Raw genomic sequence first — 26,146 nt, forward strand, 5'->3', positions numbered from 1 at the left:
GAAGCATTTGCGATCATGTCACACAATATATAAAGTACATATGTGAGGAATAATCTGTCACTCAGGCCCAGATTAGATCTGGCTGCCTTCCTTGCGTGCGTAATCCTCAGACTGGGACCCCCGACATGAACAGATGGCCGATAAGACAAAATGACCTCACTGCCTGTCAAATGTAAACAAAGAGAAGGTTTAATCATTTCAAAATATGGAGATATCTCTTTTATGTCCTTATTATGTTTGTCAGCGATGTAAATCAAAACAAAATCCAAGAACCATCCATTTTGTTCTCCACTTCAAATCACTTGATGATTCAAATTGATTGAGTACATCCATTTGACTAAAAATGAGTCACAAGGAAAATTGGGACCGGTAAGGCAGCCTTCCAAAAAGCAATTTAAATAGAGTTTCAGTTTCCTGCTAAACTTATTCGTGGAAAAGCCATGCAAATGAGTTGACCTATCCATCAATTGTAAACAAATGAAAAAGTGGCATTTCTATTTCATTTGATTTTCCACAATATGCATGCAGTCAAGTTGGTGAGAATATTACATCACGTGAGTGAAAGAACTTGGATGCATATTTCCATGCAGCAAGGCACTGCTCAGACATCAGGACTGAACATGAAGTCCAAGGCTTGTCTCTCGGCCGCAGCCACGTTGGGATGCCACACGTCCACGCTGAGAATGACTCGGGGTCCGGCATCTGGGGGCCCTTGAAAACAAGATGAGAGAACCTTACTGCTTTGGGATTTTATTTGAAGGTTGACCATTTGTTTGCATCAGCAACCTTTGTGAGCCGCTGTGTGAAGGAAGGAGTCATCAATCAGCAGGCAGTGTCCCTCAGACCAGCATTGAGGCTCCCCTCCCACCACCAGCTCACACAGAGGGGGCGTTTGCAGACCTGCAAGAGTTACGGGCTCCGAAATGATTTGAAAGTCACCCTGTCGGTCTCTTTTGAAGGCAAGAGGATTAGAAAACAGCTGGGTAGCACCGCTAAATGGGCTAAGTCGAAATGTACCTACTAAACAACCATTTAGCAGCGGTTGGGTTATTCCATTAGGATGTGTTTTTTTTTTTTAATATTTCAACAGTGACATGCAGCATGTCATCAAATAAATAACAATAATAAAATTATAATAAAATCAAAATAATGAAATCATATTATATATTATACTTTTTTTTTTTTTTAATTTAGAAAATAATAAAACAATACAAATAATAACAAAAACCGAGCATTGTTCCTAAAAGTCTTCCAGACACTATTAAGTCAACTTTCCATTCCCTCGGGCCTCATTTATTTACCGACCTAGATGACAGCGCAGCCGCGTATTAGTGGGTCCATATGAGCTCCCCAGAGCGGCACCGGGCCCCAGCAACCAAAATCCGGCCGATCCCAAGGAGTTGCTGCTTATGAACGTGCGCAGGGACAGAAGTGTCCGGTAGGTGCAAGGACAGGCGCGACAATTGTCCGTCACGTACACGCCTGCGCTGTACAGCGGGAACACGGCCTGGCCCTGAAAGGGGACGACACGTTCTATGATTGCTCTTCTCCTGACGCTTCGCTCTCGTTTTGTACCTTTGCTCCCACGCTCCAGCCCAGTTTGGAGTCAATGCCTCTCTGGTAAACCGCCTGGAACTCAGCCAGGATGACCGTGTAGTTGGCTTCCAAGACTTCGATATCGTGGCGATGAGCATCCCGTGGGAAAAAGGGAACGCTTGGGACGTCAGGCAGGAAGAAGAGGTGCGGCTTCTGGATGGCCGAGTGCTCGTTTAATTTCATCTAAAGAGAGGACATTGGAGGTTCAAATCAAATAGGATGGAAAAAGAAATGATATCGCTCGAGGCCCAACCTGCTTCCGAAGGCCTTTGTGAATGCGGCCCATTCCCACCCAGCTGTAGCGTTTGGCGTATTCCTGCAGGGCTGAGTAAAGCTTCCTGGCCTGTGCAGAAGCCTGCGCCGGGAACAAGGAGTGGCTCAGGACCGGGGCGAGGTAGCCTCGCCCCAGCTCCTCGTCCTCTTCTGTTTCCATGCTTATAAAGCGGTTCTTTTGATCCCCCCTGAACAGCTTGGACTGCGATTTATACTTTGCTCCTGCGCAGCTTCCCCCGAGAGACATGGCGGATCTTCTCGAGCTGATTTTCCCCCCGTGCGCGTGACCCGCCATCGGGAGGTCCGAGCCCATCCGATAACAGTGCCACAGGAACAAGAAGGCCAGCGTCCACAAAAGGCCGCATAGTGAGTGGACGCCCAGCTCAACGTAAGGAGGCGAGGGCAGCATGTCCAAGGACCAGTGCATCTTTACCATGGGGCGCCAGAATACTGAAATAGAAACAGATTAAGAGATTAAGGGGATATATTGATACGAGGAGAGACGGACTGAACCGACCACGTAAAGGAAAAATCATTTATTTACAAAATGGAGGTATAAATGTTGGGTCAGTGTAAATCGATAATCTGCTGTTGACCGACAAGCAGAGCCCGAAGGCGCCATTGGCCCGGCCCATTGGTTTTATTCACTTATTTTCTTTATTTAATCCCCTTCTGGCTCTTGCCTGGCATGACTTGATCCAAGTCGGGTCACTCTTTGATGACCAACACTGACCTTTTGTTCTAGTTGCTTGTGCAGGTTTATGATCTTACTCACGTGGCGAGGTCTTGAATTTGTTTGAGTCAATTGGCAAGCCCTTAACTATTAACGTAATGGCTTTATGGGGGGGCCCAAGCATTTGGGGGGGTCATTTGGAACATGCATACATCACACGTATAAAAATTGTGGCGATTGTGATCTCTCTCTCCATCACCCACCAGCTCCGTCCGTTCCTACTTAAGGTCCGCAATGTTTAACGGCGCAAACGTCCACCCACATCACAAGGTGCGCATTTGACAAATGACACAAAATTCACATCTTATTACCTTGATAGACCGTGGCGAGATGTGTCACAAGCACGTACGCACACGCCTCTGCAACACCGAGCAAGCTAGATGGTTCCTCTCGAGCTGTTGTTTTTTTTTTTATTTGTATTTTTTATTGCGCGTTCGGCTCCCCGCAGTTCCAGTAAACGGCCGCTAGAGGGCGCTTGGCGCCTCTCCACAGATGCCGAGTCGAATGCGTCAAGCCTTTAGTGTGCAGCCGTAGGGGGCACCTCGGAACCTTGTTGACGGGGGCCTACAGCAACAGGATAGCACATATTAAAGCCATCGTCGGAGCTGAGGTAAAGGTATGTAACGGTGCATGTTTTTTTTTCTCCCCCCCCACTCACTCCTCTCATCGTCAGGACGACTGATGTCCCAAAATGGTCCTCGACAAAAAGAGGGGCCGAGGAGGTGCGAAGGATGCTGCTGCTGCTGCTGCTGCTGATGCTGCTGCCTTGCAGAGCAGAGCAGAGCAGCGCACCCATCATTTTGTGACATCCACGGCTGGCATCTGCGAGGATGGAAGGGAACGCCTCGATGTACCTTTATTTGTTTCATTGGAATCACAAAATGATGGCAGTAAAAACCTTTTGCGGTGTAGCGGCAGAAAGAGGCGCTTTTTTTTTTTTCGGAACATGCGTTTGCAGGTTGGGGGGAGGGAACGCAAGTGCAAGCATGGGTATTTTCCTTTTGATGCATTTTGCACCCGTTCGTTTGGCCCATGATTCTGATTTGGCTGATTTGTAAAGGAATTCATTATTTCCCTAATGAATGCATCTTTCCATGCATAGCAATGCCTCCCTAATCCCAATCTGCACATTGGCTGTTAGATAGAAATAAAAAACCTGCAATGCTACTTCCTTTTGCTATAACCGTCACTATTAATATGTGTTACATTATACACACACACACACTACATAAACAAACAAATGGGGTGTAAGAGTTCCTCTACGTCATGTACCACAAGGGCTTGAGAATTAGATTAAAATGAGATCAAATCGATTTTAAAAACGAAATAAAAATCCGACATCCGTGTTCATACCCACTTCATATGAGAACCAGTTTGTCCTTTTTAGATCGTTGGATTCTTCTTGAGCCATGGCGTTGACATCCTTTGCTGTGATACTGTCTGTCACCATGATCCATCAACTTTCAGGTAACAGATGCATGCGCTTCTGCATTTGACTCGTTGTTTAACAAAAGAGATTTTGTTGTGGTCGCAGCCATGAGCTTGATGATTCCCCAAAGTGATACACCACCAACATCACCCTCAGACTCTTACCCCGTGGGTGACCTGAGTCACGCTTCCCTTCAGAGTAAGGAATACCTGGGTCACTCTTCCGCCAACACAGGTAGGATCATAATAACAATGGTTGAGGATGAAAAATCTTTCATGAAACGTCGGCAGGCGCAACGTCCAATCCGACACGGGCAGCGCCTGAGGTCAAGCAGAGCGAGTCGACCGCCACGGTGATTTCGCCGGGACTGCTCACCACGGCGTTGGGCTCCTCGTCTGCGGGCGGCCACGCCGGCTTGAGGAGCCGCGTGTCCTTCGTTCCCATAGAAGAGGAGACGACCACCACTCTAATCACCACCACCACTATAACCACAATGCACATGCCAGGTAACTGCAGGTTGCCACAGTGGAGGGGGGGGGGGGTCCTGTTTTTTAATATGATCAGCAGTATGCAGTCAAAATGTGGAATGTCTCCTTTGGGCTGAGGGTAAAGCAGCTTACTTCTCAAAATATGTCAAGAGACCAAAGAGCTTACTGCAGTTTTTTTGCGGAGCTTGCAAGACGACACTAGAATGCCTTAAGACGTTGTTCTCTTTTGAATCTACCAGGTATAGATTACTGAACAAAATATATGACACCAATAATGGAATTCATTTGAATATCAATTCCTGGTGTCGGATTTTGAGCGCAACCTCACGCTGAATAGCAACAAGGTAACGTGACGCCGGTTGAATGGACATGTCAACATGCGTGTAAATCTAGCTAGTTATTTTGAATATTTCAAATTTTATATAAGTCATTTCGGTTTTTTTTAGTAATGTGTTATATAACAATAACAAATAATGTTTTTGAGTAGCCTTGAGATATCTTTCATCCCAAAAGGAGTAAAGCTACAACACTATTTTGATAAATAATTCACTATGATTCTTTGTACTTTTTGAATATTCCTCCAGCATTAAAAAGCATAAGTATATTTAAGTCAGGTCCTGCGAGAAGGAATAAGGTCACACTGGTGATGAAAATGATGCCAAGTGCCCTAAATGAGCATCTCTGACCCAGATGCCTGTCCGCTAACGCTAGTATGGAGGAAATGCCAGAGTAGCCACTTAACGTGAAGATTCCGCAAATTCAATCTCTAAGTGCATCCAGAAATTGAATATGTCCAAATATTGATCACCGAGGCTTCTGAAGGACGTCGGTGAGGCCGAATCGTCACTTTCCATGCATATTTGTGAGACTGTAGAGTTGCGTAAGCGTCTGGCAGTTTGACAATCTGTCTTTTGCTTTTATTGAACAAAGTGCTGCAGATTAACAACACATCACCATGGCAACAGTCGTACTTGTACACAAGTGCTTTGCGCCGATCTGGGTGGGCTGAAAACATGAATGTATTGTTATGGCATCTATCTACAGATTCATAAATATGATGAAATGTTTTCCCCGCTGTCATTTTGCAGTTCAGTGCAACGCATCCTTGTCCGCGATGGAGGATATTGTGGAGTCACCAGATTCTGCATCATCATCATCTGCTTCCCCGCTGGAATGCACCTACAGCATTACAGTGTATGCAGGCTATGGTGTGGAGATTCAGGTAAACAGTTTTTTTTTGTTGTTTAGGATCCAACACACATCAATTATTTTGACAAAAAAAACCATACAGGTGAGGAAGGTGAATCTGTCCAAGGAGGAATCCCTGACCATTATGGGCCACGGGGATTCGGCACCAAAGCTATTAGCTAATGAGACGCTAATGAGGGAGGGGCAGGTGATTCGCAGCACGACCAATCAGGTGCACATCCACTACCGCAGTCGCCAGTCCAACAACCACGGCAAATTCATCCTGCACTATCAAGGTAAGTTCCACCTGTGCCATTTCTCTGCAATAGCACCCAGCGAGGGCCTTGTCTTGCAGCTTTCGTGCTGTCCTGCACCTTCCCGCATTCCCCCGAAAGCGGCGGGGTGACCGTGACCGACATCCATCCCGGGGGTCAGGCGCACTTCCATTGCGATCCGGGTTTCCAAGTCCGCGGTCACGAGGTGGCCACTTGCGTCAACACCACACGACCACGCTGGAGCACGCCGGAACCTCAGTGTGTGGGTCGGTGACCTCTTTAAGAGCTCGCTCTTGTGAATGTTCTGCTTTTCTGAGAGCGATGTCTGCCATGTGATGTTTCCTCAGCTGTGTCTTGCGGGGGCTGGATCCGTAATGCAACAGTGGGTCGGATTCTGTCGCCACCTCCTCCGTCCGTCGCCAACCACAGTAACGGAAACAACTTGAGCTGCCACTGGTTGCTCGAGGCCAAAGAGGGCCACAGGCTCCACCTGCATTTTGAGAGGATCGCGTTGGATGAAGATGACGATAAGTGAGACGGAAATGATTGCGCAACATCTGTAGCTGGAGTAAAACTGTAATCTGTGGTCTTTTTTTTTTTTTTTATGTGAATCTGTTGACATCATACTGTGAAAGTGTCCAGAAGATCAAATGTCACTCTGCATTTCGTCCTCTTAGGTTAATTGTGCGCAGCGGAAACAGTTCGCTGTCGCCGCCTCTCTTCGACTCCGATATGGATGACGTGCCGGAGCACGGACTGCTGAGCGAGGGCACGTCTTTGTACTTGGAGCTCACGGCCGATTCGTCCTCTATCCCTCTACTTCTGGCACTGCGATATGAGGGTGAGCAACCACATTCCCTAGCATGCATTTGGCATCGGGTTGTATTTTTCTTTTTCTTCCCCCTAGCTTTTGATGATGAGCATTGCTGGGAGCCTTACATGCCCCATGGAAACTTCAGCAGCAGTGACATCACTTACCAGTTGGGCACCACGGTTACCTTTAGCTGCTCGCCGGGTTTTGTCATGGAACAGGGGTCAGCCACTATTGAGTGTGTGGACCCCAGCAACCCCCACTGGAATGACAGTGAGCCTGTGTGCAAAGGTAGAACTTTTTTTTTTTAATTATTCTCAAAAAGACTAACTCATTTTTCTGTCCATCTTGCTAATTTGCTGGACATGGTTCTCCTTGTTTCCTCAGCTCTGTGTGGAGGGGAACTGACTGAGGCCTCAGGTACCATCCTATCTCCCGATTGGCCTCAGAGCTACTCCAAGGGCCTGGATTGTTTATGGCAGATCCACGGCAATGAAGAGAAGCGCATTGAACTGGACATCCATATGTGAGTTTGCTTTCTTCATTTAGTGTCAACAATCTTGCTCTGTTTAAGTGAGTGATTTCCTCTTCTCTGTGTTTTCTTTTGATCCATCCAATAGCTTAAATATTCGCCACACTGACGTGCTGACCGTTTTTGACGGGCGCGATCTCATGTCCCATGCCATCGGCCAGTACCTGGGTTCCAAAGAGCGCTTCCAAGTTGTATCCGGGGGGTCGGAGGTCACTATTCAGTTTCAAAGTGATCCGGAAGACTCCAGTTTCATCTTGAGTCAGGGATTCCTCATTCATTATCGCGGTATGGTTCTAATATAGTATTTGATAGAAAGTCGATGGTTGGACTTTCAACTCGACGTCACGTTTCTTTATTGTGTAGAGGTCGAGCCAAACGATACCTGCCCCGCTCTCCCGCAAATCGAGTTTGGGTGGATCAGCTCGTCCCATTCCTCCCCGGTGAGAGGAAGCGTGCTGACCTATCAGTGTCAACCGGGATATGACATCAATGGCTCTGACATCATCACCTGTCAGTGGGACCTTTCCTGGAGCAGCAGCCCACCCATCTGTGTCAAAGGTCAGAGTCATTGGCCAAGCACTACTTTTGTCCAAATGAAACTCTCTTCAACTGACTTCCTTGACACATGAAAATGCTTTGTCATTCATCGTCGGACGCTGTTTGCGTTCCCCATCCAGTCCAGCAGTGTCCCGACCCGGGAGAGGTGGTAAACGGAGCGCGCTCAGTGCGCCCTGAAGCCGGTTTTGCAGTCGGAACCGTTGTGCGTTTCTCCTGTAACCAAGGTTACCAACTGGAAGGCCCCAACCAAATCTCCTGTCACGGACGAGACACCGGTACCCCGAAATGGAGTGACCACAGCCCAAAGTGTGTCTGTAAGTAGCAATTGTTCTGCTCCATTTTTCATCGCCGATGCACGACTAGCCTCTCTGTGTTCTTTCCAGTAAAATACGACCCGTGCCCAAATCCCGGCGTCCCGGACAATGGCTACCAAACACTGTACAAGCACAGCTACCAGGCAGGAGAAACCTTGCGTTTCTTCTGTTATGAAGGCTATGAGCTCATCGGGGAGGTTATTATCACCTGTGTGCCCGGACACCCGTCTCAGTGGAACAGCCCGCCGCCCTTTTGTAAAGGTAAAGCTCTCCGCCGTTCCTTCGTTCGTTTGTTTCTTTTCTGCTGCTTTGAATCCATGATTTCCATCACTCGGTCTTTCTTGACTATGGATCATTTTGTTTTTTATTTCACATAGTGGCCTATGAGGAACTTCTGGATGATCACAAATTAGAGGGTGGTTATATTTCTCCTCTTCCCTTTTCTTAGGCCTTGTATTCGATAACTATTCCACGACAGCTATGACTTGATTTGAATTCTAACAGAAACTAATTCAGGCTTTTTTCTGACTTGACAGTGTCGCAATCGTTTGAGCCCTCCCATCAGATTCTGAGTGAGAACATCGCTCTTGCCATAATTCTGCCCATCATCCTGGTCATCCTACTGATTGGAGGAATTTACATGTACTATACAAAGTGAGCACCGCTTGTGTCGACTCGTACATTCCATGCTCGGATATTGTGTCGGGAATTTACAGGGTTCTATTAAATGTTCTCGCTCCCCCCCCCCCAGCATCTGCAGACTAGAATGGAAGCCGCTCTTCTGGAAGTCTCTTTCTCACACACACTCTTACAGTCCCATCACAGTCGAGTCGGATTTCAACAACCCTCTTTATGAGGCTGGGGTGAGGAAATGTTCCATTTCTCTCCTTTATTTTGACAGATTGTTCCTAATTGCTCCCTCTTTTTGACCACAGGATACACGGGAGTATGAAGTTTCCATTTGAAGGTATCTTGGTGAGATGTAAAAAGCAATTCAATTGTTTTGGAGGAGAAAATGTTTATTACTATGACACCATGAAATCCCCTTTTGGTTCATTTGTCATCTTTTTATTATATTAGCACCATGTGTTTATTTTCTTAATTGTGGAAGTCCTACTTTGATTGGTGGGTGGAATTGAGCTCAGTCAGTGTTGCATTGGGACTTGTGCCTTACAATGGTTAACAAATTCACAAGGGCAGTCTTGTTGATTGATTTAGTTCAATTATAGTGAGGCCAAAATCTTGCAATATAAACAATGCGCAAATTTGACACTCTTGACCAAACACTTGAATGTTTCGTGCTTATTTCTTTGCGGCAAAGGTCGCAAACACGATGTGTTGATTCACCGTTTTCTCTCTTTCTCACGCCGTCTCTGTGTCAAATATACACAAACACAATGAATGTAAATATACGACTTGATTTTGGCTGAGATTGATATATATACAGTGCTAAATTAAAGATCTATACATATAAACCTCATACGTATTTACACTTCTAAATAGTGATGGGAGGTTGTATATTTTCATTAATTAGATAATGAAAATTCAGTGCCAAAATAAAATGTAAAATAATGTCCTGAAGTGTTTTCATCTGTTGTTGAAGTAGTGTTTCCAAAGGCAGTGTTTTGTTTTTATGCTTTGCTGTTTCTGCCAAAACAGCCAGTGTCTCATCACAACATATCGTACATGGGAAGGTGAGGACATGAATGTCATTATGCTTATAGCATGCACTGATTGTAAATTATTGCTTCTGCTCAATCTTGCCATTCTCATTCTAGTTATTGACATATCAGATTTGATGTCGTATGCACTATGTTGATAGAAAATGACAACCCTGGCTGTTTGCTGTAATGCATTATGTATTTATTGAAAAGGGATTGTTTGGCTCATTCCCTGTGCCAAATGGGAGCAGTTGGAGACTGTGGCGTGGTAGACGTAATTATTATCAGTAGCATTTCTTTGCTTCATATATGAGTACATTCTTTTGAACGCAGTAATTTAATTGCTGAGTTGGAAATAAAGTCTCTGTTGAATGGTGTAAAATCTGTTGTGATGTCGTTTTTGCAAATTATGATAGATTATGATATAATATATCAATATTTATCCCTGGTGTAGTGTTTAGGAAGCTCTGCGTTTGACAGGCGAAGGGTGTTATGCCTTCGTAATGTGACAGGGGGCAGTAACGTGACAAATGTTCTTTTGGGCTGCGTCATAGAAATCGTAGAAGAAGAAAATAGCGGAAGTTGTCGATCCTTCGTTCCGAGTGACCCAGTTAGCTGTCAAGATTAACTGAGCAAAATCCTAATGGCAAACAATTCATTGGGTCACTCGAGCTGTAAAGATTTGTTTTTATAATGTCTCGTTTGTGAAGTCGTGAGTCAGGAGCAGAAGTAATGTGAAAAGAATTTGCGAAGCAAAATGGAATAGTCAATGTTGTTGTTTTGATTAGCTATGCTAACATTAAAATGAAGTGTCAAACGTTAGCTTCGCTCTCGATTAACTAGAAAGATTTGTCTTGTCCTCACGCGTTGTTTTTTGTTCTCGGGCCGATTAGTAATCAAAAAAATTAAAGGACACTTCTATTCATCAGATCACTTTGATGTTCAGTGTGGTAAGTACAATCTATTATTAATAACATAACTGCGAAATAATGATTCCCGACCAGACGAACTGCTGCGTCATGTTTTCATATTCTGGTACCAAAGATGAGTGTTGATTCTATTTCTAAAGCTAGGGTAGATTTATTGTTTACTTAAAATAAATAAACGGCTTATTTTGTTCAGTTCACATTAACCCTGGCCCCAGCTAATCTGACACAGTATTCTCAACCCTTGTTGCATAAAAACTCTTCCTGTGTCATTCCAGCCAGAAAGGAACCAATCAATCCCATGTCTGCTGAGGCGTCAGTCAGCAGTCATGCTGCAAACTCCACCCAGTCTGCTGTCTCCCAACCTGTTTTCCAGAGCACTGTCGAAGACCGACATCAGGGTCTGTTGGGAAGCAAATATGTCAAGTTAAATGTGGGCGGGACACTCCACTACACGACCGTCCAGACATTGACCAAGGAGGAAAGCCTGCTGCACAGCATTTGCAATGGAGGAACCGAAGTGACCATTGACTCAGACGGTGAATGGATCTGAAAAATGTTTATCAACCACGTCAACCTTTGGAGGATAATTCCAACACTTTCTCATTCTGCATCAGGCTGGGTCATTTTAGATCGCAGCGGTCGACATTTTGGGATCATTTTGAACTTCCTGCGGGATGGCTCGGTACCGCTCCCTGACGACCACAGAGAACTTGATGAGATCCTGAAAGAGGCTCAGTACTACAGGGTCCAGGGACTTATCCAACACTGCCTCACTGCCATGCAGGTAAAAAGTGGTTGTTGGTTGTACTTCAAACCAAGGACCAATTTCAAACGCCATCCTTGGGTTAGTAATAATAGCAGTAGTCAGTTCCTTTAGTCAATGCTTTCAACTAAATGATTGAATGTTTCACAAATGTGTCTTGGTCCCCCTTTAGAAGCAAACGGACGTATTTGAAAGTGTGTGTCGCATCCCAATGATCACGTCGGCCAAAGAAGAGCAGAAGATGATTGCTACCTGTAGAAAGGTGCATTGTGTTGCTTACCTCTTTGATATTGTGTTGTAAATGAGCAGACTGTTTAAATTGATTGTCCCCCCCCGGCCCCCTCCAACCAGCCTGTGGTTAAGTTGCAGAACAACAGAGGAAATAACAAGTACTCATATACCAGGTAAAAAGGTTTTGAACACGAGCTACCCATGAAGTCAAATAATAGATGTTGCCCAATCCTGCTTACATAGAGTAAATCAAACATCTTTTTGTTGGACCAGCAATTCAGATGACAACCTGTTGAAGAACATCGAACTTTTTGATAAACTGGTCCTCCGCTTTAACGGCCGAGTCCTGTTTGTCAAAGATGTCCTGGGGGACGAGATTTGCTGCTGGTCTTTTTACGGCGAAGGTCGTAAGATTGCGGAAGTGTGCTGCACGTCCATCGTCTACGCCACGGAGAAGAAGCAGACCAAAGTAAGCCTCACAAAGTCGTTCTTCGGAAATGACGACAAATCTCTTACTTTTGGCGTCGCCTTTGTGGTTTCAGGTTGAGTTTCCCGAAGCTCGCATTTTTGAAGAAACCCTCAACATCCTCATTTATGAGACCGGCCGACGATCCGGTCCAGGTGGGTTGCACCTATTGGACTCTCGAGGGCCCGGTTCCTCGCTGGGCCAATCGGAGGAAGAGGGCGCTGTGGGAGGAGACAGGCGAGTGAGAAGGATCCACGTCAGGAGGCACATCATGCATGACGAAAGAGGCCACGGCCAGCAAACTGTGTACAAGGATTAAAAATGTGAAGACAAAACGGCACGTCGCAACAACCCGTCGTTCCATGGGATGATGGAAATATCTTTCGTTGTTTGTAGTCAAAACATTAAGTTAAGGTGTAACTGGAGAGAGGAGAAGTTGTTTACAAGATAAATGATTGTGTATCGCTTTGACATAGGAAAAACATAGACTGGGATGCAAAACTGGCAGAAATATGACTTCAATATTCTTCGCCTTCTTGGGTGTTGATGATATGCACTGGCAGCCTCTGCTGTGACGGGAACACTTTCAGGCTCGATCTGCTCGTATTTTGTCAGGTTGCCCAACTTTGCATAAATAGATGAGGTGATTTTTGTTTGTTTCTCAAGTTTAGCTTAGATCTGTTAACACTGGAATAGTCTGTGTAGCCATTTTTTTGTGTGAAGTTGTCTAAGGATGAGATTGCTGGGCAGCTCTAATTTTCCGTATTTAAATTATTCCCGCTGCCGCTTTGGGATGTCGTTTTAATTAATTTATGAACCTAATTTATTGTCATGTATTTAACTTTTGTATGCAATCCCAGCGTTAAAACAGTGGTGGCTATACATTTGCACTCTAGCACACGTTAGATTTGTAATGACTAAATTGTGATGTTGTTATTTAAGTTGGTTTGAAAGTGATTGCATTGTATTTTATTCTGAGCCATGATTTTTCCACTTTTCTTCATGTCTTATACCAAACCACTGATACTTGATCCAAGTTATTGGTCTAGCAGTCGTTTAATACGTCCAAGGTTTTTATGTAATTTTTTTATTACGCCCCCCCACCCCCGTTTCAGTTAATTGAAGGATGTTTTGTGTGCATGTCATTCTTAAACACTGAACAGTGTCTGTCTCCTTTTAAAATTAACCAATAACATGAATGCACTACTTCACCATCCAACCTCCGTCCCACTGTGGTGACATGTTCTGAATAAATTGAATAAATAAGAAATCTAATTTATTTAATCTAATTTATTTAATCTATTTTTGGTGGAATGTTTTTTCTAATAAACTCGTGCATAATTTGCAAAGGACTGTAAAACAAAAAGGCTAAAGTAAATTTCAGCTCGTTCATTTTGTAAACGTGTAACTACGTAGTTAAAGCGGATATCGCGTCACATCACTTCCGTTCTGTTTCTGCCGCCACTGCTAAAGGCGCGTGAGTGTGAATTCGAAAGTGTTTGCCAGTTTCTTTGTACGAGGACATCTGCGTTCTGAGCAATATTAAAGGTACGCATGTGGCTATTTAAACGTGTATTTAAAGTGAGTAGTGTATAGCCGATAACGCTTATAAAAACACTTGACTCGTACAAGCACAACAATAAGCTAAACAGGTATTTCAGGATGCTACAACGATAAGCGGGAGCTGCTAAAAACACATTACATGTGAAAATTAAGAACTCATTTACGATGTGTTGCATCAGAGCTCAAGTTTGGATAAGTTCAATAACGATAGCCACCAAATACGGTGGAAGCTGTACTTTAGCGCCACCTGCTGGTTACTCATTGTGCCTGTCCACACAACAGGATGAACAACTGACATGAACATGTTTGTCAAGCTTGGTTCTGTGTAATTCGTGCTTCTTGCATGTATCCATATGTTATTCAGATCGCTGACTTTGAGGATTTCAAAACAGCCATATTGAACAGGAGCTGGTAAAAATGCAGGTATGTATGCAACTTCCCATGTTATCATCATGAGTCAAGATGACAACCAAATCTTTTATTTTGCTTTCAAGAAGAACGAAAGCGGTGCCGAGTCAGGGGCTGAGGACATCCAAAACAAAAGAAAAAGAGACACGGAAAATGACACTACAAGTGAGGGTGAAAATGAAGTTGCGTCCAAGCGGATAAAGAGCAGCGAAAACAAGAAGAACGAAAGCGGCGCTGAGTCAGGGGCTGAGGACATCGAAAACAAAAGAAAAAGAGACACGGAAAATGACACTGCAAGTGAGAGTGAAAGTGAAGTTGCGTCCGAGCGGATGAAGAGCAGCGGAAAAAAGAAGTCGACCAAAAAAGACAAAGACGATGCCGCAAAAAAACAGAAGGTGATCTTTGAGTCATTCCATAAAATCTCATCAATGAAATTGCCTTAAGTTCTTTGCAATCAGTAAAACAAAAATGTATACTAACATTAATACAAAAAAAAAAAAAAAAACAACAACAGAACATTAATTTTTAACATCAATTCAAAACCATCAACTAACTTGAACTTGGCTCTTGTGCTCTCGTAAATGGCATACCTCTGGTTGTTTGTACAGGAAAACGACAAAGCGGTGGTAAGGCTGAAGCGCTACATTTCTCTCTGTGGCGAGAGACGCAATTATAAGAAGCTCCTCGGTGAATGTCGCTCTGTTCGCGCCATGGTGGATGTACTAAAGAAGGAGCTGGAAGATATTGGTGTTCACGGTCAGTGGGGGGGTCTTCATAATTGAGACCGGCTGATATCGTCTCAGTTGTTTAGCGCACTACACTTTTACACAGGTCAGGCATCCTTGGAAAAATGTAAAAAGGTACGCCTGAAGAAAGAAGAAGCTCGGGAGCTTGCTGAACTGGATGTCGGCAACATAATTGATTGTCAAGGTGATTACGAATATTATTTCTTGCTCTCCAAATAGATGACTTAACAATAGGGCAAATATCGATGTAAAAATTGATTTCATTAAGAATTTTCAAAATTCCTTTACTCAGGCCGACCTAAACGAAGAGGAGCCCTTGCACAACAGCAGCAACACAAATCCCCGCTCGATGCGGTCCGGCGGCTGGTAAGCTCTGACAGCGACGAAGAAAACGTCCAGCAAGGTAGAAGGGCAACAAACTGGGACAACCTCAAGGGAATCATCAGTGATGATGCTGACAGCGACTGAGGCATGGTTCTTAATGCAAATGTTCTGAAAAAGACAATCCTTTGACTTTTTTCTTTTCTTCAAACTGTATTCATGTTATATATATTACAGCAGGGAGGCACCACCTGACTAGCCTGCAGGATAGTTCGGCATCATATGACATTGTAATTTAATAAAGTTATCGTTTGAAAATGCCAATATTTGCAAAAACGTTTTAGAATTAAAGTTTTACGTATTTCCCTTTGTCCAATCATTCATATGTATTAGGAATTTTATTAACATATCACATAGATGATCAAAACTACTAATTGTTCAAGGTAATTTGAGCCATTTTTTCTAAAAATGTGTATCAAATTGTTAACCCATCACATTTATCAGTAAACAAGAAGCAGCTTTCTGGTTTTAAAGTGATTGTCACCTGTATAATAGTCCATATGATCGTACCGGAACTAAAGTTTTGTTATGTGCCGGAAATAAAATGTCGCAGACACGGAATCGTTTTTAGGCGGACTTGTCCATCGCTTAATGTGTCCGCACGCCAGGAGGTCAGTGGCGATGTGATGTGTAAATACGGACTTTCGGTTTAACTTTAAATTTAATGAAAATATATATATATTAGCATTTGACATGCTTATAACCTACGAAAAAAATACTACGCACCCGACTGTCAGCCCTTCTGACATTTATTGACGTAACTTCAGTTACGAATGATTTTGATATATGTTAAGTTTTTATTCTGACGGATACTACGTATTAATATTTTCACTCATTGGTACATCTACTCTATTTCGATGTCATAATTACAAGCTGAAACAATTTATAGAGAGCTCTTTTAATAATTATTCACGTCCATGAAATACCATGAGAACAAGATACTGATCCTGCAGTGAGGTTTACAAAGCCAACAAAAAAGATCCTGTTGCGTAAAAATGGATGAGGATGGTCCAGACCATGCCTTTGCTGAGCTCAAGACAAGGGAACTCCGAATTTGGGATGTTGCTCAGATTGCAGCTGGAACTGGTCTCGCTGTTTACGCTATGTGGATAGGAGTCCTCCAGCCAGGCTTCAGGAAAGTCCCATTGAGGTTACAGGTGTGGTCTATTTGACTATATATTGTTCATTAATTATCATCTTACACTTGAGTTCTTCTTAATGATGTCCCCCAGGTACCCTACATACCTGCCAGTAGCGCCCAAGTGCGGAATGTCATGACATTGCTAAGAGGTCGAAAAGGGGTCCTTGTGGATTTAGGATCTGGTGACGGTCGCATTGTAAGTGCATCTCATCGACACATCTGTTTTGTCAATTGTACGTGTGTTTTGTTCTTATGCACCTCATAACGGTGCAGTCGCTCACACTAATGAGAACTAGTTTTAATGATTGTCTTTGAAATCATCCAATGGAGGTCTTGGAGGCACACCGGCAAGGCTTCACTTCTGCTGTTGGCTATGAACTCAACCCCTGGCTTGTTCGCCTGGCCCGCTTCCATGCGTGGAGAGCGGGTCGTCACGGCAGCGTGTCCTACCGAAGAGAAGATTTATGGAAGGTTTGACGTTCTTGAAATTATTATACATATGAAGAGTGGGAGAATGCCTGACTGCCTTGTTCATCCTTGCAGGTGGACTTGACAGAATGCAAGAATATTACTGTGTTTTTAGCTCCTAGCGTGGTAAGTGGAACAAACCGCTACGAGTCCATTTATTTAATCTTGTGTTTCATCATTGCTATGTATTTCTACTTAGCTTTCGCCACTGCGTAAGAAGATGGAGGCTGAGCTTCCTGATGATGCCTTGGTGGTAGCTGGCCGTTTCCCCATACGTGACTGGACACCGTGCAGAACCGAGGGACATGGTGTGGACAGAGCCTGGGCATACAACGTGAAAGCGCAAAGACTGCTCACTTCCAATGAAAATAACAAGAGCACAGATGGGGACCTTAATATGAAAGAAAAACCAGACAGCGCTTGAGTGATCATAGTAGGGCGCCCTCCCAACGAACGCACTTTTATTATGTAAATGTGTTATTTTAAGAACTTTTAACTGTCTGAAGAGGGATGGTTGTTAATAATGCAATGAATGCTTGTATGTGTCATCAGTAACTATGTTTCATTAAAAAAAAAAAAAGTGGCACTGCTAAAATAATGTCACTGTAATTTGTACGGAAGAGGATTAGGGCCAGTGAAGAAAAAAAAAAACGAGGGGTGACAGGATTCTGACTTTTTTTCTCAGAATTCTGACTTTAAAGTCAGAATTCTGAGAATAAAGTCAGAATTCTGAGTTTAAAGTCAGAAATTGGGAATTCTGACTTTAAAGTCAGAATTCTGACTTTATTCTCAGAATTCTGTCAGAATTCTGAGAATAAAGTCAGAATTCCCACTTTAAAGTCAGAATTCTGAGAATAAAGTCAGAATTCTGACTTTAAAGTCAGAAATTGGGAATTCTGACTTTAAAGTCGGAATTCTGACTTTAAAGTCAGAATTCTGACTTTATTCTCAGAATTCTGACTTTAAAGTGGGAATTCTGACTTTAAAGTCAGAATTCTGACTTTATTCTCAGAATTCTGAATAAAGTCAGAATTCTGAGAATAAAGTCAGAATTCTGAGAATAAAGTCAGAATTCTGACTTTAAAGTCAGAATTCCCACTTTAAAGTCAGAATTCTGAGAATAAAGTCAGAATTCTGACTTTAAAGTCAGAATTCTGACTTTAAAGTCAGAATTCTGACTTTTTTTCTCAGAATTCTGACTTTAAAGTGGGAATTCTGACTTTATTCTCAGAATTCTGACTTTATTCTCAGAATTCTGAGAATAAAGTCAGAATTCCCACTTTAAAGTCAGAATTCTGAGAATAAAGTCAGAATCCTTTCACCCCTCGTTTTTTTTTTCTTCACTGGCCCTAATCCTCTTCCGTAAATTTGGCGTTTGTCTTCAAATCCAATTTATAATTTGAATGTGTTTAACTTTGAAAGGTAGTCAAGGATATTGGTGCTTTTACTGTCTTAGGTAACTTGACATAAACTGCCTTTAACTGGATGATTCTGCTTCAAAATAGGAAGTGGCAAAGTGAGCTGTGAGATTTTCAATCGAAACGAATTCCTGCGCCACCCAAAGAGCAGAAGAACACCGCGAGGAGCCATCTCAATGATTCCGAAATGGTCATAATAATCTAACGTGCACGTGGTGACACACTCGTTTAATTAGCAACGGTTCCGTCGAGTTATCGCGAGCACCAGCCATGTCTACATCTGGCAAGCTAGCACGGTGAACGAAAGCGATGCCTTCATCCTTCGAGAAGAGCGAGGGAGTTAGCCAATGTTAGCATTTGCCTCAACTGACGTTCGCGTCCCGATACTTGATACAGGAACACAACACGCTAACCAGAGCTGCACATGGGTCGGGACCAGTGGTGCATGTCAGCTTAAAGAAATGCTTTTAGAAAATCAACGGGTAATGAAATCGCACGAGCATGTAGAACAGTTGCACGTAGCATGCTTTATTTATCATATGCAAGAACCAGTACAAGTCGAGCGAGATTCGAGTCAGTGAATGTTTTTTTTTTGTTTTGTTTTTTGAGTGTGTGCAAAGTGAATATCAGTGTTTTGGTCGTGGAGTCGCAAATAAAAGCGAGCAGACCATGACGAGCCCCCTTTGCGGTTACGTTAGCGAGCTACACCTTAGCTAACGCTAGCTGCAGTTTTTGGCTAGCTCGGTAACTTAACGTTGTCTTATTAGTGTAATTAATCCGTGACTAAAAGAACCCAAGGACACATCCGAGGTAGCACAACATGGTAAGTGCAATGTACATGAATTATTCTTGTTATAAGTTTGTGTTTTTTGTTGTCGCAATATGTCCTCTTCCTGTCGTTAATGCTAAAAGCTAACATGGGTCATAAAATCACATGTTTAAAGCCGAAAAAAAGAGATCGCGTTTTAAAATAGTTAAATTAATTTCCATAAAGCTAGTTCCATTTGAATATTAGAACGTGGGCGTTTTAATCACGTAACGGTTTGCAGGTAAGGCGCAAGATGCGAAAGCTCCTTGGGCCATTCCACAACAAGACGCCCATCTTGCAAAAGTCAACACTTCCTTAGTCATGTTGAGCCCCGGCAAGTTGTGGCCCATGTGAGGAATTTCCACGCGTGCCACAAAAGTGCCTCTATAATATACGCCACAGTCTAGGAACACAAATGGATGACTTCATGTCAACTGGAATTGTAATAAATATTTGCAAGTACTGCATTGTACTCGTTTGACTTAGTGTTATGCAAATACGGCCTTGAAAGGCAATCTCTGTAGGTTTTTTTTTTTTTTTTTTTGAGAAATATGTCTTGTTTTGTTTCTCCTGCATTCATCAGGCTTCTGGCGAGGCATCACTGCGTGCACTGGAGAACCTGATGACGGAGTTTTTTCACAGCTGCACAACCAACGAAAGAAAGCGAGAAATAGGTACGTGTGCCTTTCATCCAATCGGATCGATGCACACTGGCAGAATTCCATTTAAAAAGAGGTGCATCTGAAATGTCGACAAATACTAGTGCAGTCATTTTTGTATTCTTTTTTTAAATACAGATTAGTTTGTCTACATACTCACCCGTCTTATTTACAATTGTTTGCATTTCCTTTGTACTGCGCTTCCTCCACTGTGTACAAATGAAGTGTCGCAGTACACCTTATCAAGTGATCATTGCGACTTCCTTGTTTCTGCAGAAGAATTGCTGAATAACTTTGCACAGCAGACTGGAGCGTGGCGCCATTGCTTGTTCTTCCTTTCTAATACCCGGAATGAGTACGTCATGATGTACAGTCTCACAGTATTTGAAGTAAGTCGTAAAGTAGAGCAGTTGAGTGGAGCGTGTGGTTCGGCTCTCCGCCACAAGCGCGCCGCTCTGGTGTGCTGCATTTTCAATCTGATTCCACCATGACAAAACATGTCTCGAAGTCGAGCGTTCTTCAGAAAGTCCCGAAATCAAAGTCATCGGACCCACTGTCTCGTTGATTCTCAGAACCTGGTGAACAAGATGTGGATGGGTGTAGCGTCGCAAGACAAAATGGAGATTCGCAGCTGTTTGCCCAAACTCCTACTTGAACACCACAAATCGGTGCCCTATTTCATCCGGAATAAACTCTCCAAAGTCATCGTGGACATCGGTCGCCAGGACTGGCCCATGTTCTATCACGATTTCTTTACAAATACGCTTCAGGTAAACCCCGTTGATGTTCACGGGCGCTTTAGCTGCCTCCGGCCCATTGCGGGACTTAACGGCGGATGTCATTTGTAGTTGATCCAGTCCCCAGCTGTGGCCCAGTTAGGCCTGGTAATGCTGAAAACCACATCGGAGGAACTGGCGTGTCCTCGGGAAGACTTGAGCGTTGCCAGGAAAGACGAGCTGCGTAAACTGCTGCTGGATCAGGTACCGACCATGCTCGGACTGTTGACAGGTAAGAAAGGCTGTTTTCCGAGTTTGCTGGCAAGCTGATTGGTCTGTGCAACTGTGATGTCATTGTGTAAAGTTGACCTCGCTGTCTGACCTTATTTGTTAGGCATTTTGGAGACGTATTGGGACAAGCACAGTATCATCGCTTCCACGCCGCCGCCCTCACCCACATCGGGAGAATGCGGTGGGTGGATTGTTATTGCTTTGTCAACTGGATCCAAATCCAGCCGTGAGCTCATGCATCACTCTCTTTTCAATCTTCCAGTGGAACTTTTGGGCACGTTGTTTCAGGGTAGTCAATACTCAAAGCTTCTGTGCCAGCCCATGGCGGCGCTGGACTACGAGAGCCAGCAGCTGTGTTGTCTGGTTCTGGAGTGCTTGGCCCACTTGTTCAGCTGGATTCCGCTGTCCACTCACATCACCCCCACTCTGCTGGCATCCATCTTCCACTTTGCACGCTTTGGCTGCGATCTCCAGACCAAAGCCAAGTCCGGCTCCTTCATCTCCTACACCTCGTCGTCTTCTAACGAACACCTGGACGCCGGGACGTTGGCGCCCTCGTCGAACGGCGAGGGCGGCGGCAAGGTTGACCGTTCCCGCCTGGGCGTCCTCGCCATGACCTGCATCAACGAGCTGGTGTCCAAGAACTGCGTGCCTGTGGATTTTGAGGAGTACCTGTTGCGCATGTTCCAGCAGACCTTCTTTCTTCTACAGAGGCTCACCCGTGAGAATAACGCTCACACAGTCAAGAGTAGGCTACAGGAACTGGACGAGAGGTTTGTGGTCTCTCTCTCGTGACTTTGTTTCTGGACATGGTCAGTCCCATGTGTGTCATTCCCCTTTTAGTTTAAACACGGCAGGCACCTCTTCATGTTTTGAATTCCAGGCTGCGCTGTGACACGTTTTTCTTCTCTTTTCCAGTTACTTGGAGAAGTTCACCGATTTCCTGCGTCTTTTTGTCAGTGTTCACTTGAGGCGGATTGAGTCCAGTCCTCAGTTCCCAATTGTCGAGTTCCTTGCCCTGCTTTTCAAGTACACTTTCAACCAGGTAAGGATCTTTTCAATTGGTGCTATCTATTTTCCACATCTGCATGAGACTCGGAGCGGTCCAAACCATAAGCTTCTTTTGTTTGGTGTCTTTCCACCCCACCCCAGCCCACCCACGAGGGCTACTTTGCCTGTTTGGATATTTGGAGTGTTTTCCTGGATTTTCTTACAACCAAAATCAAAAGCAGACTGGCCGACAGAGAAAGTCTTCTCAACAGGTACCACAATTCCCACTCCGTTTGTTTTGCGCGAGGACAGTCAAGTGTAAAGGGTGTCGATTTGTTTTGCTCGCAGGTACAAAGACGCCTTAGTGCTTCTGTTGAGAGAAGTTCTGAACCGCGTGCAGTTTCGCTACAACCAGGTTCAGTTGGAGGAACTGGATGACGAGACGCTGGACGACGACGTAAGAGCTCCCGTTTCAAACGGCGGAGGAATCTGTCAAATGGCACGCTAATGGGGTTTTATTTGGTTACCATAGCAACAGACTGAATGGCAGAAGTACCTGCGTCAGAGTCTGGAGGTTGTTGCCAAGGTGATGGAGTTGCTCCCTTCTCATGCATTTTCTACTTTGGTAAGAAATGGTTTATCACTTGCTGTTTGACTGCGATCTCCATCCCGATGAATTCCTTATTTTTCCCCGATAAGTTTCCCATTCTTCAAGAAAACTTGGACGTGTACTTGGGTCTGCAGCAGTTTATCGTCACCACCGGCACAAGTGAGAAAGCGTTTGAACGACATCGTGGTCGTGTGTTGTCGTGCTCTGGTTCCAAATGTCAAATGTAACCTTGCAGGTCGCAGGCTAAACATCACCGCTGAGAATGACTGCCGGCGACTCCACTGCTCTCTCAGGGACCTCAGCTCCCTTCTCCAAGCCGTCGGGCGCTTGGCCGAACATTTCATCGGGGAGATTTTTGCAGCGCGTTTCGCCGACGCCCTGGCAGTTGTTGAGAGGTGTGTCGGAGCTTCTCTTTACTGATCGTTTTTCTCAGCGAAACAAAAACTCTCCTTTTGTGATGATTTTTTTTCCTTTGTTTCTTTCTTTCTTTCCTCAGGCTGGTAGAAGTGACTTGCTACGGGTCCCAGACCAGCTTGTACGACCTGGAAACCGCAGTGCCTTCTGTACTCAAACCAGACCTCATTGATGTGTAAGCAACATTGAAACTATTCTCCTACTCACCAATTTTTCAAAATGCACGACGGCCTTGCCGAAAGCTAATGACGCACAGCTCACGGTTACCAAAAAAAAAAAATCTAATAAATTTGCGTTGCAGACATGCACAGGCCCTTGCTGCTTTGCAAGCCTACTCTCATTGGCTGGCGCAATTCTACAGCGAAGTCCACAGTCAAAACCAGAGCCAGTTTATCAACCTCATAACGTCTGCAGTGGACGCCAGTAGCCCCCTCATCACTGCCAAGGTAACCTTTCCTGATCCTAAATATGATGTAAATAGTCATGTTTTCTTGGTTAAGAAAAAAAAAAGTTCTTTGTCAGGACTAACAGTTGTTGTTGCGCGCAGGTACCGGAGAAGTTACGGATGTGCGCATGCCATCTGATGCTTTCCATAACCTTGACGGTGCGACCCGTGTTCATGGTGACGTTACCTGCTGTTCAGAACATCTTTAACCTCATAACCGAGAATCAGACTCACAGGCTCCCCCCGGAGGTGACCACGTGTTGCATGATCGTCTTTGACCCACTGGTTCAATGCAAGGGCTGGCTCCTCATTTTTGCACGGTTGCAGGCTCACTTGCTGGTTTGCCGGGCTTTGTCCAACATGCTGCTTCTCCCGTGGCCAAATTTAGCAGAGAACGAGCAGCAGTGGCAGACGCGCTCCAGCAGCCACGCCAGCATGCTGGCGGCCCTCACAAGGGAATATCGGATGTTGAGAGGGACAGTCAACATCACTCCACGACGACCAGAAATGCACGACTGTAGGCCTTTTTTCTCTTTAACTGCCCAATGTACTTTTTTCTGCCCTGTTAATGTTTTTGTTTTTGTTTTTTTTTAATCAGTAAAAGCAGTGATACAGCAGACCTTGCCCGTCCTTCGAGACGTAGTGGACAGCATATCTGGAGAGTCCACCAAATCCCGTCAGATCTGCTATCAGAGTTTGCAGGAGTCGGTCCAAGTGTCCCTCAGCCTGTTCCCCGTGTTCATTCAGCAACCAGGTTTGCGTTTCCTTCTCTTTCTCCTCCTTTGAATTATAAAAAGATGGTTTCATCGATGGTCCCGCTTTCTTTCTTTCTTGCTTTCAGATGTGACGGATGAGATGTTGGCCTTCTTCTTGACGCTGTTTCAGGCGTTGCGAGTCCAGATGGGCGTCGCCTTCACTGGACAGATCCTCCAGACATTCCTCAGCTTGTTCACCAGGTTTGCTCTCTTGTGTGCTGTCCAGATTGAAGGACTGGCGTGGAAGTCAAACGGCTTGATTGCTGAGGGACTTAAGTTACTCATTGATGTGTGTTTTAGGGAGCAGCTGGCAGCCAGTATTTTGCAGGAGGGCAGCGCGGGGTGTCGAGTGGTACAGAAGTTCTTGAAAATCCTGCAGGTGGTGGTACAAGAACCCGGTCAGGCTTTCAAACCGTTTCTACCTAGCATTCTCTCTCTATGCATGGAGCAGGTCTACCCAGTTGTGGCAGAGGTCAGTTGGAAGCAATATGGGTTCAAAGCTAGCATTAGTTTGTTAACAGACTCTCATCTTTTGGCAGCGGTCCTCTCCTGATGTCAAAGCGGAGATGTTTGAGCTTTTATACCAAATACTTCACCAAAACTGGAGGTACTTTTTCAAAACTTCTATTCTGACAAGCGTCCAAAGAGGAGCGCCCGAGGACGCCATGGAAAACGAGGCCCAGTTCACAGCTGCCATGCAGGTACGTTTTATGATGCTGTTAGCGACTGCCGTTAGCCACGTGACCGTTTTATAGCTTCTACGCCAAATGTAGCCTTTTTTTATCTTCAAGTGGGACGCAACTTGCGCCTTATTGTCTCCGTCAGGCTTTCGGCCAGTCTTTCCTGCAGCCCGACATCCACATCTTCAAGCAGAATCTCTCCTATTTGGAGTCCCTCAACAGCAAGCACAAATTGTATCACAGAGTAAGGGACAGCAGTCATAGCATAGCATAGCAGTCGTAGGCCGCGACTCATCCGTCTGATACGTGCCGGTGCTTGGTGTCCCTCCAGAAGCTGTTCCGGACCTCCATGCTCTTCCACTTCATCAACGTGCTGCTGCAGGTCCTCCTCCACAAAAGTCACGACCTACTCCAGGAGGAAATCACCCTGGCCGTTTATAACATGGCCTCCGTGGACTTTGATGCCTTCTACTCGGCCTTCATGCCCGAGTTCCTCAACGGTTGCCAGGGTGTGGACACCAACCAGCGAGCCGTCCTCGCACGCAACTTCAAGATAGAACGGGTAAGAACAACCAGCCTGAAACTTCTTGAATGAAATGAACATCTTTTTTCTTTCTCTCTCTCTTCCCCCCTTTCCAAAGGACCTGCCTTCGTTCACTCAGAGCGTGCAGCGGCTGGTCAACGACCTCCGCTACTACCGACTGTGCAACAGCAGCTTGCCCAGCGGCACCATCAAGCTATAGCCCGACTGAACCACTTGACCCGGGACGTTTCTTTCATTAAGGAGCGCCTGCCCGCGCTGACCAATTTGCCCAACACTCCAAACACGGCTTTGACTCGCTCACGTGCTCAAAGTTGTGGGAAGGTTGCGGATGCTGCTGTTTTTTCTTTTTTTGGACTTCTACTGTAGACATTTGGCGCATTGTTGTTTTTGTCGTTGTTCAAAGCAGCCTCCACCTTATGTCGCCAATGGTTCATTGGTAGAAAATTGGTAGATCACCTGGTCTGCAGTTGGCTATTTTTTTTTTTTTTTTTTGGTCTTTTTGCCCCAGACCCGGACCACTCTGAGCCAGGCCTTCTTTCCCTGGTCTCGGCCGCGACGCCGAGCTGGGACTGAGCACTTTTAACTCATTTTGAGTTCTTGAATTGTCTGCTTCTGTTCGTTTTTGCCTTCAGGTTTTTTCATCTCCAAAGGAGACAGACTCTCAACTTAGTCTTTGACATCATTCCATTCTGAAAGACAAAACTTGCTTGATTTAATAAAGTGCTTTTTTTTTTGTAAATGCCATTCGTGTGATAGATTTTCGTACAAAAACCTTCAGCTAGTTTAATTATTAACTGAGATTTGGAACTAAAACTCACAAGCACTGGCAGTCTATGAGCACTGGAAGAACTTTAGCCCACAA

General features: G+C 44.7%; 6 protein-coding genes across 9 annotated transcripts; 5 read left to right on the plus strand and 1 right to left on the minus strand.

The window, feature by feature from the left end:
• Nucleotides 1-166: 166 nt before the first annotated feature.
• asphd1 (aspartate beta-hydroxylase domain containing 1) lies at nt 167-2,986 on the minus strand. The gene is made up of 6 exons (XM_061303088.1): nt 2,914-2,986; nt 1,850-2,319; nt 1,576-1,779; nt 1,306-1,513; nt 787-900; nt 167-711 (listed from the first exon to the last, which is right to left on the minus strand). Exons 2-6 carry the CDS (start codon nt 2,303-2,305, stop codon nt 602-604), a joined length of 1,092 nt encoding a protein of 363 aa, XP_061159072.1. The 5' UTR covers nt 2,306-2,319; nt 2,914-2,986; the 3' UTR covers nt 167-601.
• Nucleotides 2,987-3,136: 150 nt separating this feature from the next.
• On the plus strand, nt 3,137-10,229 carry sez6l2 (seizure related 6 homolog (mouse)-like 2). The gene is made up of 19 exons (XM_061303497.1): nt 3,137-3,218; nt 3,990-4,069; nt 4,137-4,257; nt 4,311-4,537; nt 5,608-5,741; nt 5,811-6,003; nt 6,063-6,248; nt 6,330-6,513; nt 6,660-6,823; nt 6,890-7,084; nt 7,181-7,319; nt 7,414-7,610; nt 7,689-7,883; nt 8,003-8,197; nt 8,267-8,458; nt 8,575-8,613; nt 8,734-8,851; nt 8,949-9,060; nt 9,133-10,229. Exons 2-19 carry the CDS (start codon nt 4,012-4,014, stop codon nt 9,160-9,162), a joined length of 2,679 nt encoding a protein of 892 aa, XP_061159481.1. The 5' UTR covers nt 3,137-3,218; nt 3,990-4,011; the 3' UTR covers nt 9,163-10,229.
• Nucleotides 10,230-10,411: 182 nt separating this feature from the next.
• Nucleotides 10,412-13,522, plus strand: kctd13 (potassium channel tetramerization domain containing 13). Of its 2 annotated transcripts, none has more exons than XM_061303491.1 (7): nt 10,412-10,808; nt 11,067-11,323; nt 11,402-11,571; nt 11,723-11,812; nt 11,902-11,954; nt 12,055-12,250; nt 12,324-13,522. In XM_061303491.1, exons 2-7 carry the CDS (start codon nt 11,086-11,088, stop codon nt 12,564-12,566), a joined length of 990 nt encoding a protein of 329 aa, XP_061159475.1. In that variant the 5' UTR covers nt 10,412-10,808; nt 11,067-11,085; the 3' UTR covers nt 12,567-13,522. The 2 variants fall into 2 exon arrangements, with proteins under 2 accessions (XP_061159475.1, XP_061159474.1); XM_061303490.1 differs by having other exon boundaries at nt 10,413-10,808; nt 11,063-11,323.
• A 127-nt stretch (nt 13,523-13,649) lies between these two features.
• On the plus strand, nt 13,650-15,648 carry hirip3 (HIRA interacting protein 3). Of its 3 annotated transcripts, none has more exons than XM_061303492.1 (6): nt 13,650-13,795; nt 14,175-14,233; nt 14,305-14,613; nt 14,827-14,974; nt 15,050-15,148; nt 15,257-15,648. In XM_061303492.1, the coding sequence occupies exons 2-6, from the start codon at nt 14,228-14,230 to the stop codon at nt 15,430-15,432; spliced, it is 738 nt and encodes a 245-aa protein (XP_061159476.1). In that variant the 5' UTR covers nt 13,650-13,795; nt 14,175-14,227; the 3' UTR covers nt 15,433-15,648. The 3 variants fall into 3 exon arrangements, with proteins under 3 accessions (XP_061159476.1, XP_061159477.1, XP_061159478.1); XM_061303493.1 differs by having other exon boundaries at nt 14,308-14,613; XM_061303494.1 differs by lacking the exon at nt 14,305-14,613.
• Nucleotides 15,649-15,903: 255 nt separating this feature from the next.
• On the plus strand, nt 15,904-17,577 carry antkmt (adenine nucleotide translocase lysine methyltransferase). Its single transcript, XM_061303496.1, has 5 exons — nt 15,904-16,502; nt 16,578-16,682; nt 16,817-16,957; nt 17,030-17,080; nt 17,154-17,577. Exons 1-5 carry the CDS (start codon nt 16,341-16,343, stop codon nt 17,376-17,378), a joined length of 684 nt encoding a protein of 227 aa, XP_061159480.1. The 5' UTR covers nt 15,904-16,340; the 3' UTR covers nt 17,379-17,577.
• Nucleotides 17,578-18,433: 856 nt separating this feature from the next.
• On the plus strand, nt 18,434-26,023 carry xpo6 (exportin 6). The gene is made up of 24 exons (XM_061303242.1): nt 18,434-19,195; nt 19,764-19,854; nt 20,116-20,228; nt 20,412-20,609; nt 20,688-20,847; nt 20,950-21,027; nt 21,109-21,619; nt 21,765-21,891; nt 21,999-22,108; nt 22,185-22,293; nt 22,369-22,461; nt 22,536-22,605; nt 22,682-22,841; nt 22,943-23,035; nt 23,162-23,306; nt 23,408-23,554; nt 23,633-23,822; nt 23,904-24,059; nt 24,147-24,261; nt 24,361-24,532; nt 24,600-24,761; nt 24,886-24,984; nt 25,072-25,302; nt 25,382-26,023. The coding sequence occupies exons 1-24, from the start codon at nt 19,193-19,195 to the stop codon at nt 25,481-25,483; spliced, it is 3,435 nt and encodes a 1,144-aa protein (XP_061159226.1). The 5' UTR covers nt 18,434-19,192; the 3' UTR covers nt 25,484-26,023.
• The last annotated feature ends 123 nt before the right edge of the window (nt 26,024-26,146 follow it).

Source organism: Syngnathus typhle, linkage group LG17 (genome assembly GCF_033458585.1).
Source record: "Syngnathus typhle isolate RoL2023-S1 ecotype Sweden linkage group LG17, RoL_Styp_1.0, whole genome shotgun sequence".
NCBI classification, from domain to species: Eukaryota; Metazoa; Chordata; class Actinopteri; order Syngnathiformes; family Syngnathidae; genus Syngnathus; species Syngnathus typhle.

Excerpts from the sequence above, each read along its gene's own strand:
- asphd1 (XM_061303088.1), bottom strand. The coding sequence starts at position 2,305 with ATGGTAAAGATGCACTGGTCCTTGGACATGCTGCCCTCGCCTCCTTAC. Across the intron at positions 1,780-1,849 it reads ACAAAGGCCTTCGGAAGCAG|ATGAAATTAAACGAGCACTC; the intron begins GTTGGGCCTCGA and ends TCCTCTCTTTAG. Across the intron at positions 712-786 it reads TCACACAGCGGCTCACAAAG|GGCCCCCAGATGCCGGACCC; the intron begins GTTGCTGATGCA and ends CTTGTTTTCAAG.
- sez6l2 (XM_061303497.1), top strand. The coding sequence starts at position 4,012 with ATGGCGTTGACATCCTTTGCTGTGATACTGTCTGTCACCATGATCCAT. Across the intron at positions 7,884-8,002 it reads CCCACCCATCTGTGTCAAAG|TCCAGCAGTGTCCCGACCCG; the intron begins GTCAGAGTCATT and ends TTCCCCATCCAG. Across the intron at positions 8,614-8,733 it reads GGATGATCACAAATTAGAGG|TGTCGCAATCGTTTGAGCCC; the intron begins GTGGTTATATTT and ends CTGACTTGACAG.
- kctd13 (XM_061303491.1), top strand. The coding sequence starts at position 11,086 with ATGTCTGCTGAGGCGTCAGTCAGCAGTCATGCTGCAAACTCCACCCAG. Across the intron at positions 11,813-11,901 it reads TGATTGCTACCTGTAGAAAG|CCTGTGGTTAAGTTGCAGAA; the intron begins GTGCATTGTGTT and ends CCCTCCAACCAG. Across the intron at positions 11,955-12,054 it reads AACAAGTACTCATATACCAG|CAATTCAGATGACAACCTGT; the intron begins GTAAAAAGGTTT and ends TTGTTGGACCAG.
- hirip3 (XM_061303492.1), top strand. Across the intron at positions 14,975-15,049 it reads GGAAGATATTGGTGTTCACG|GTCAGGCATCCTTGGAAAAA; the intron begins GTCAGTGGGGGG and ends ACTTTTACACAG. Across the intron at positions 15,149-15,256 it reads CAACATAATTGATTGTCAAG|GCCGACCTAAACGAAGAGGA; the intron begins GTGATTACGAAT and ends TCCTTTACTCAG.
- antkmt (XM_061303496.1), top strand. The coding sequence starts at position 16,341 with ATGGATGAGGATGGTCCAGACCATGCCTTTGCTGAGCTCAAGACAAGG. Across the intron at positions 16,683-16,816 it reads GATCTGGTGACGGTCGCATT|GTCTTGGAGGCACACCGGCA; the intron begins GTAAGTGCATCT and ends CATCCAATGGAG. Across the intron at positions 16,958-17,029 it reads GAAGAGAAGATTTATGGAAG|GTGGACTTGACAGAATGCAA; the intron begins GTTTGACGTTCT and ends TCATCCTTGCAG.
- xpo6 (XM_061303242.1), top strand. Across the intron at positions 20,848-20,949 it reads CATGCTCGGACTGTTGACAG|GCATTTTGGAGACGTATTGG; the intron begins GTAAGAAAGGCT and ends CTTATTTGTTAG. Across the intron at positions 22,109-22,184 it reads AGAGAAAGTCTTCTCAACAG|GTACAAAGACGCCTTAGTGC; the intron begins GTACCACAATTC and ends TTTTGCTCGCAG.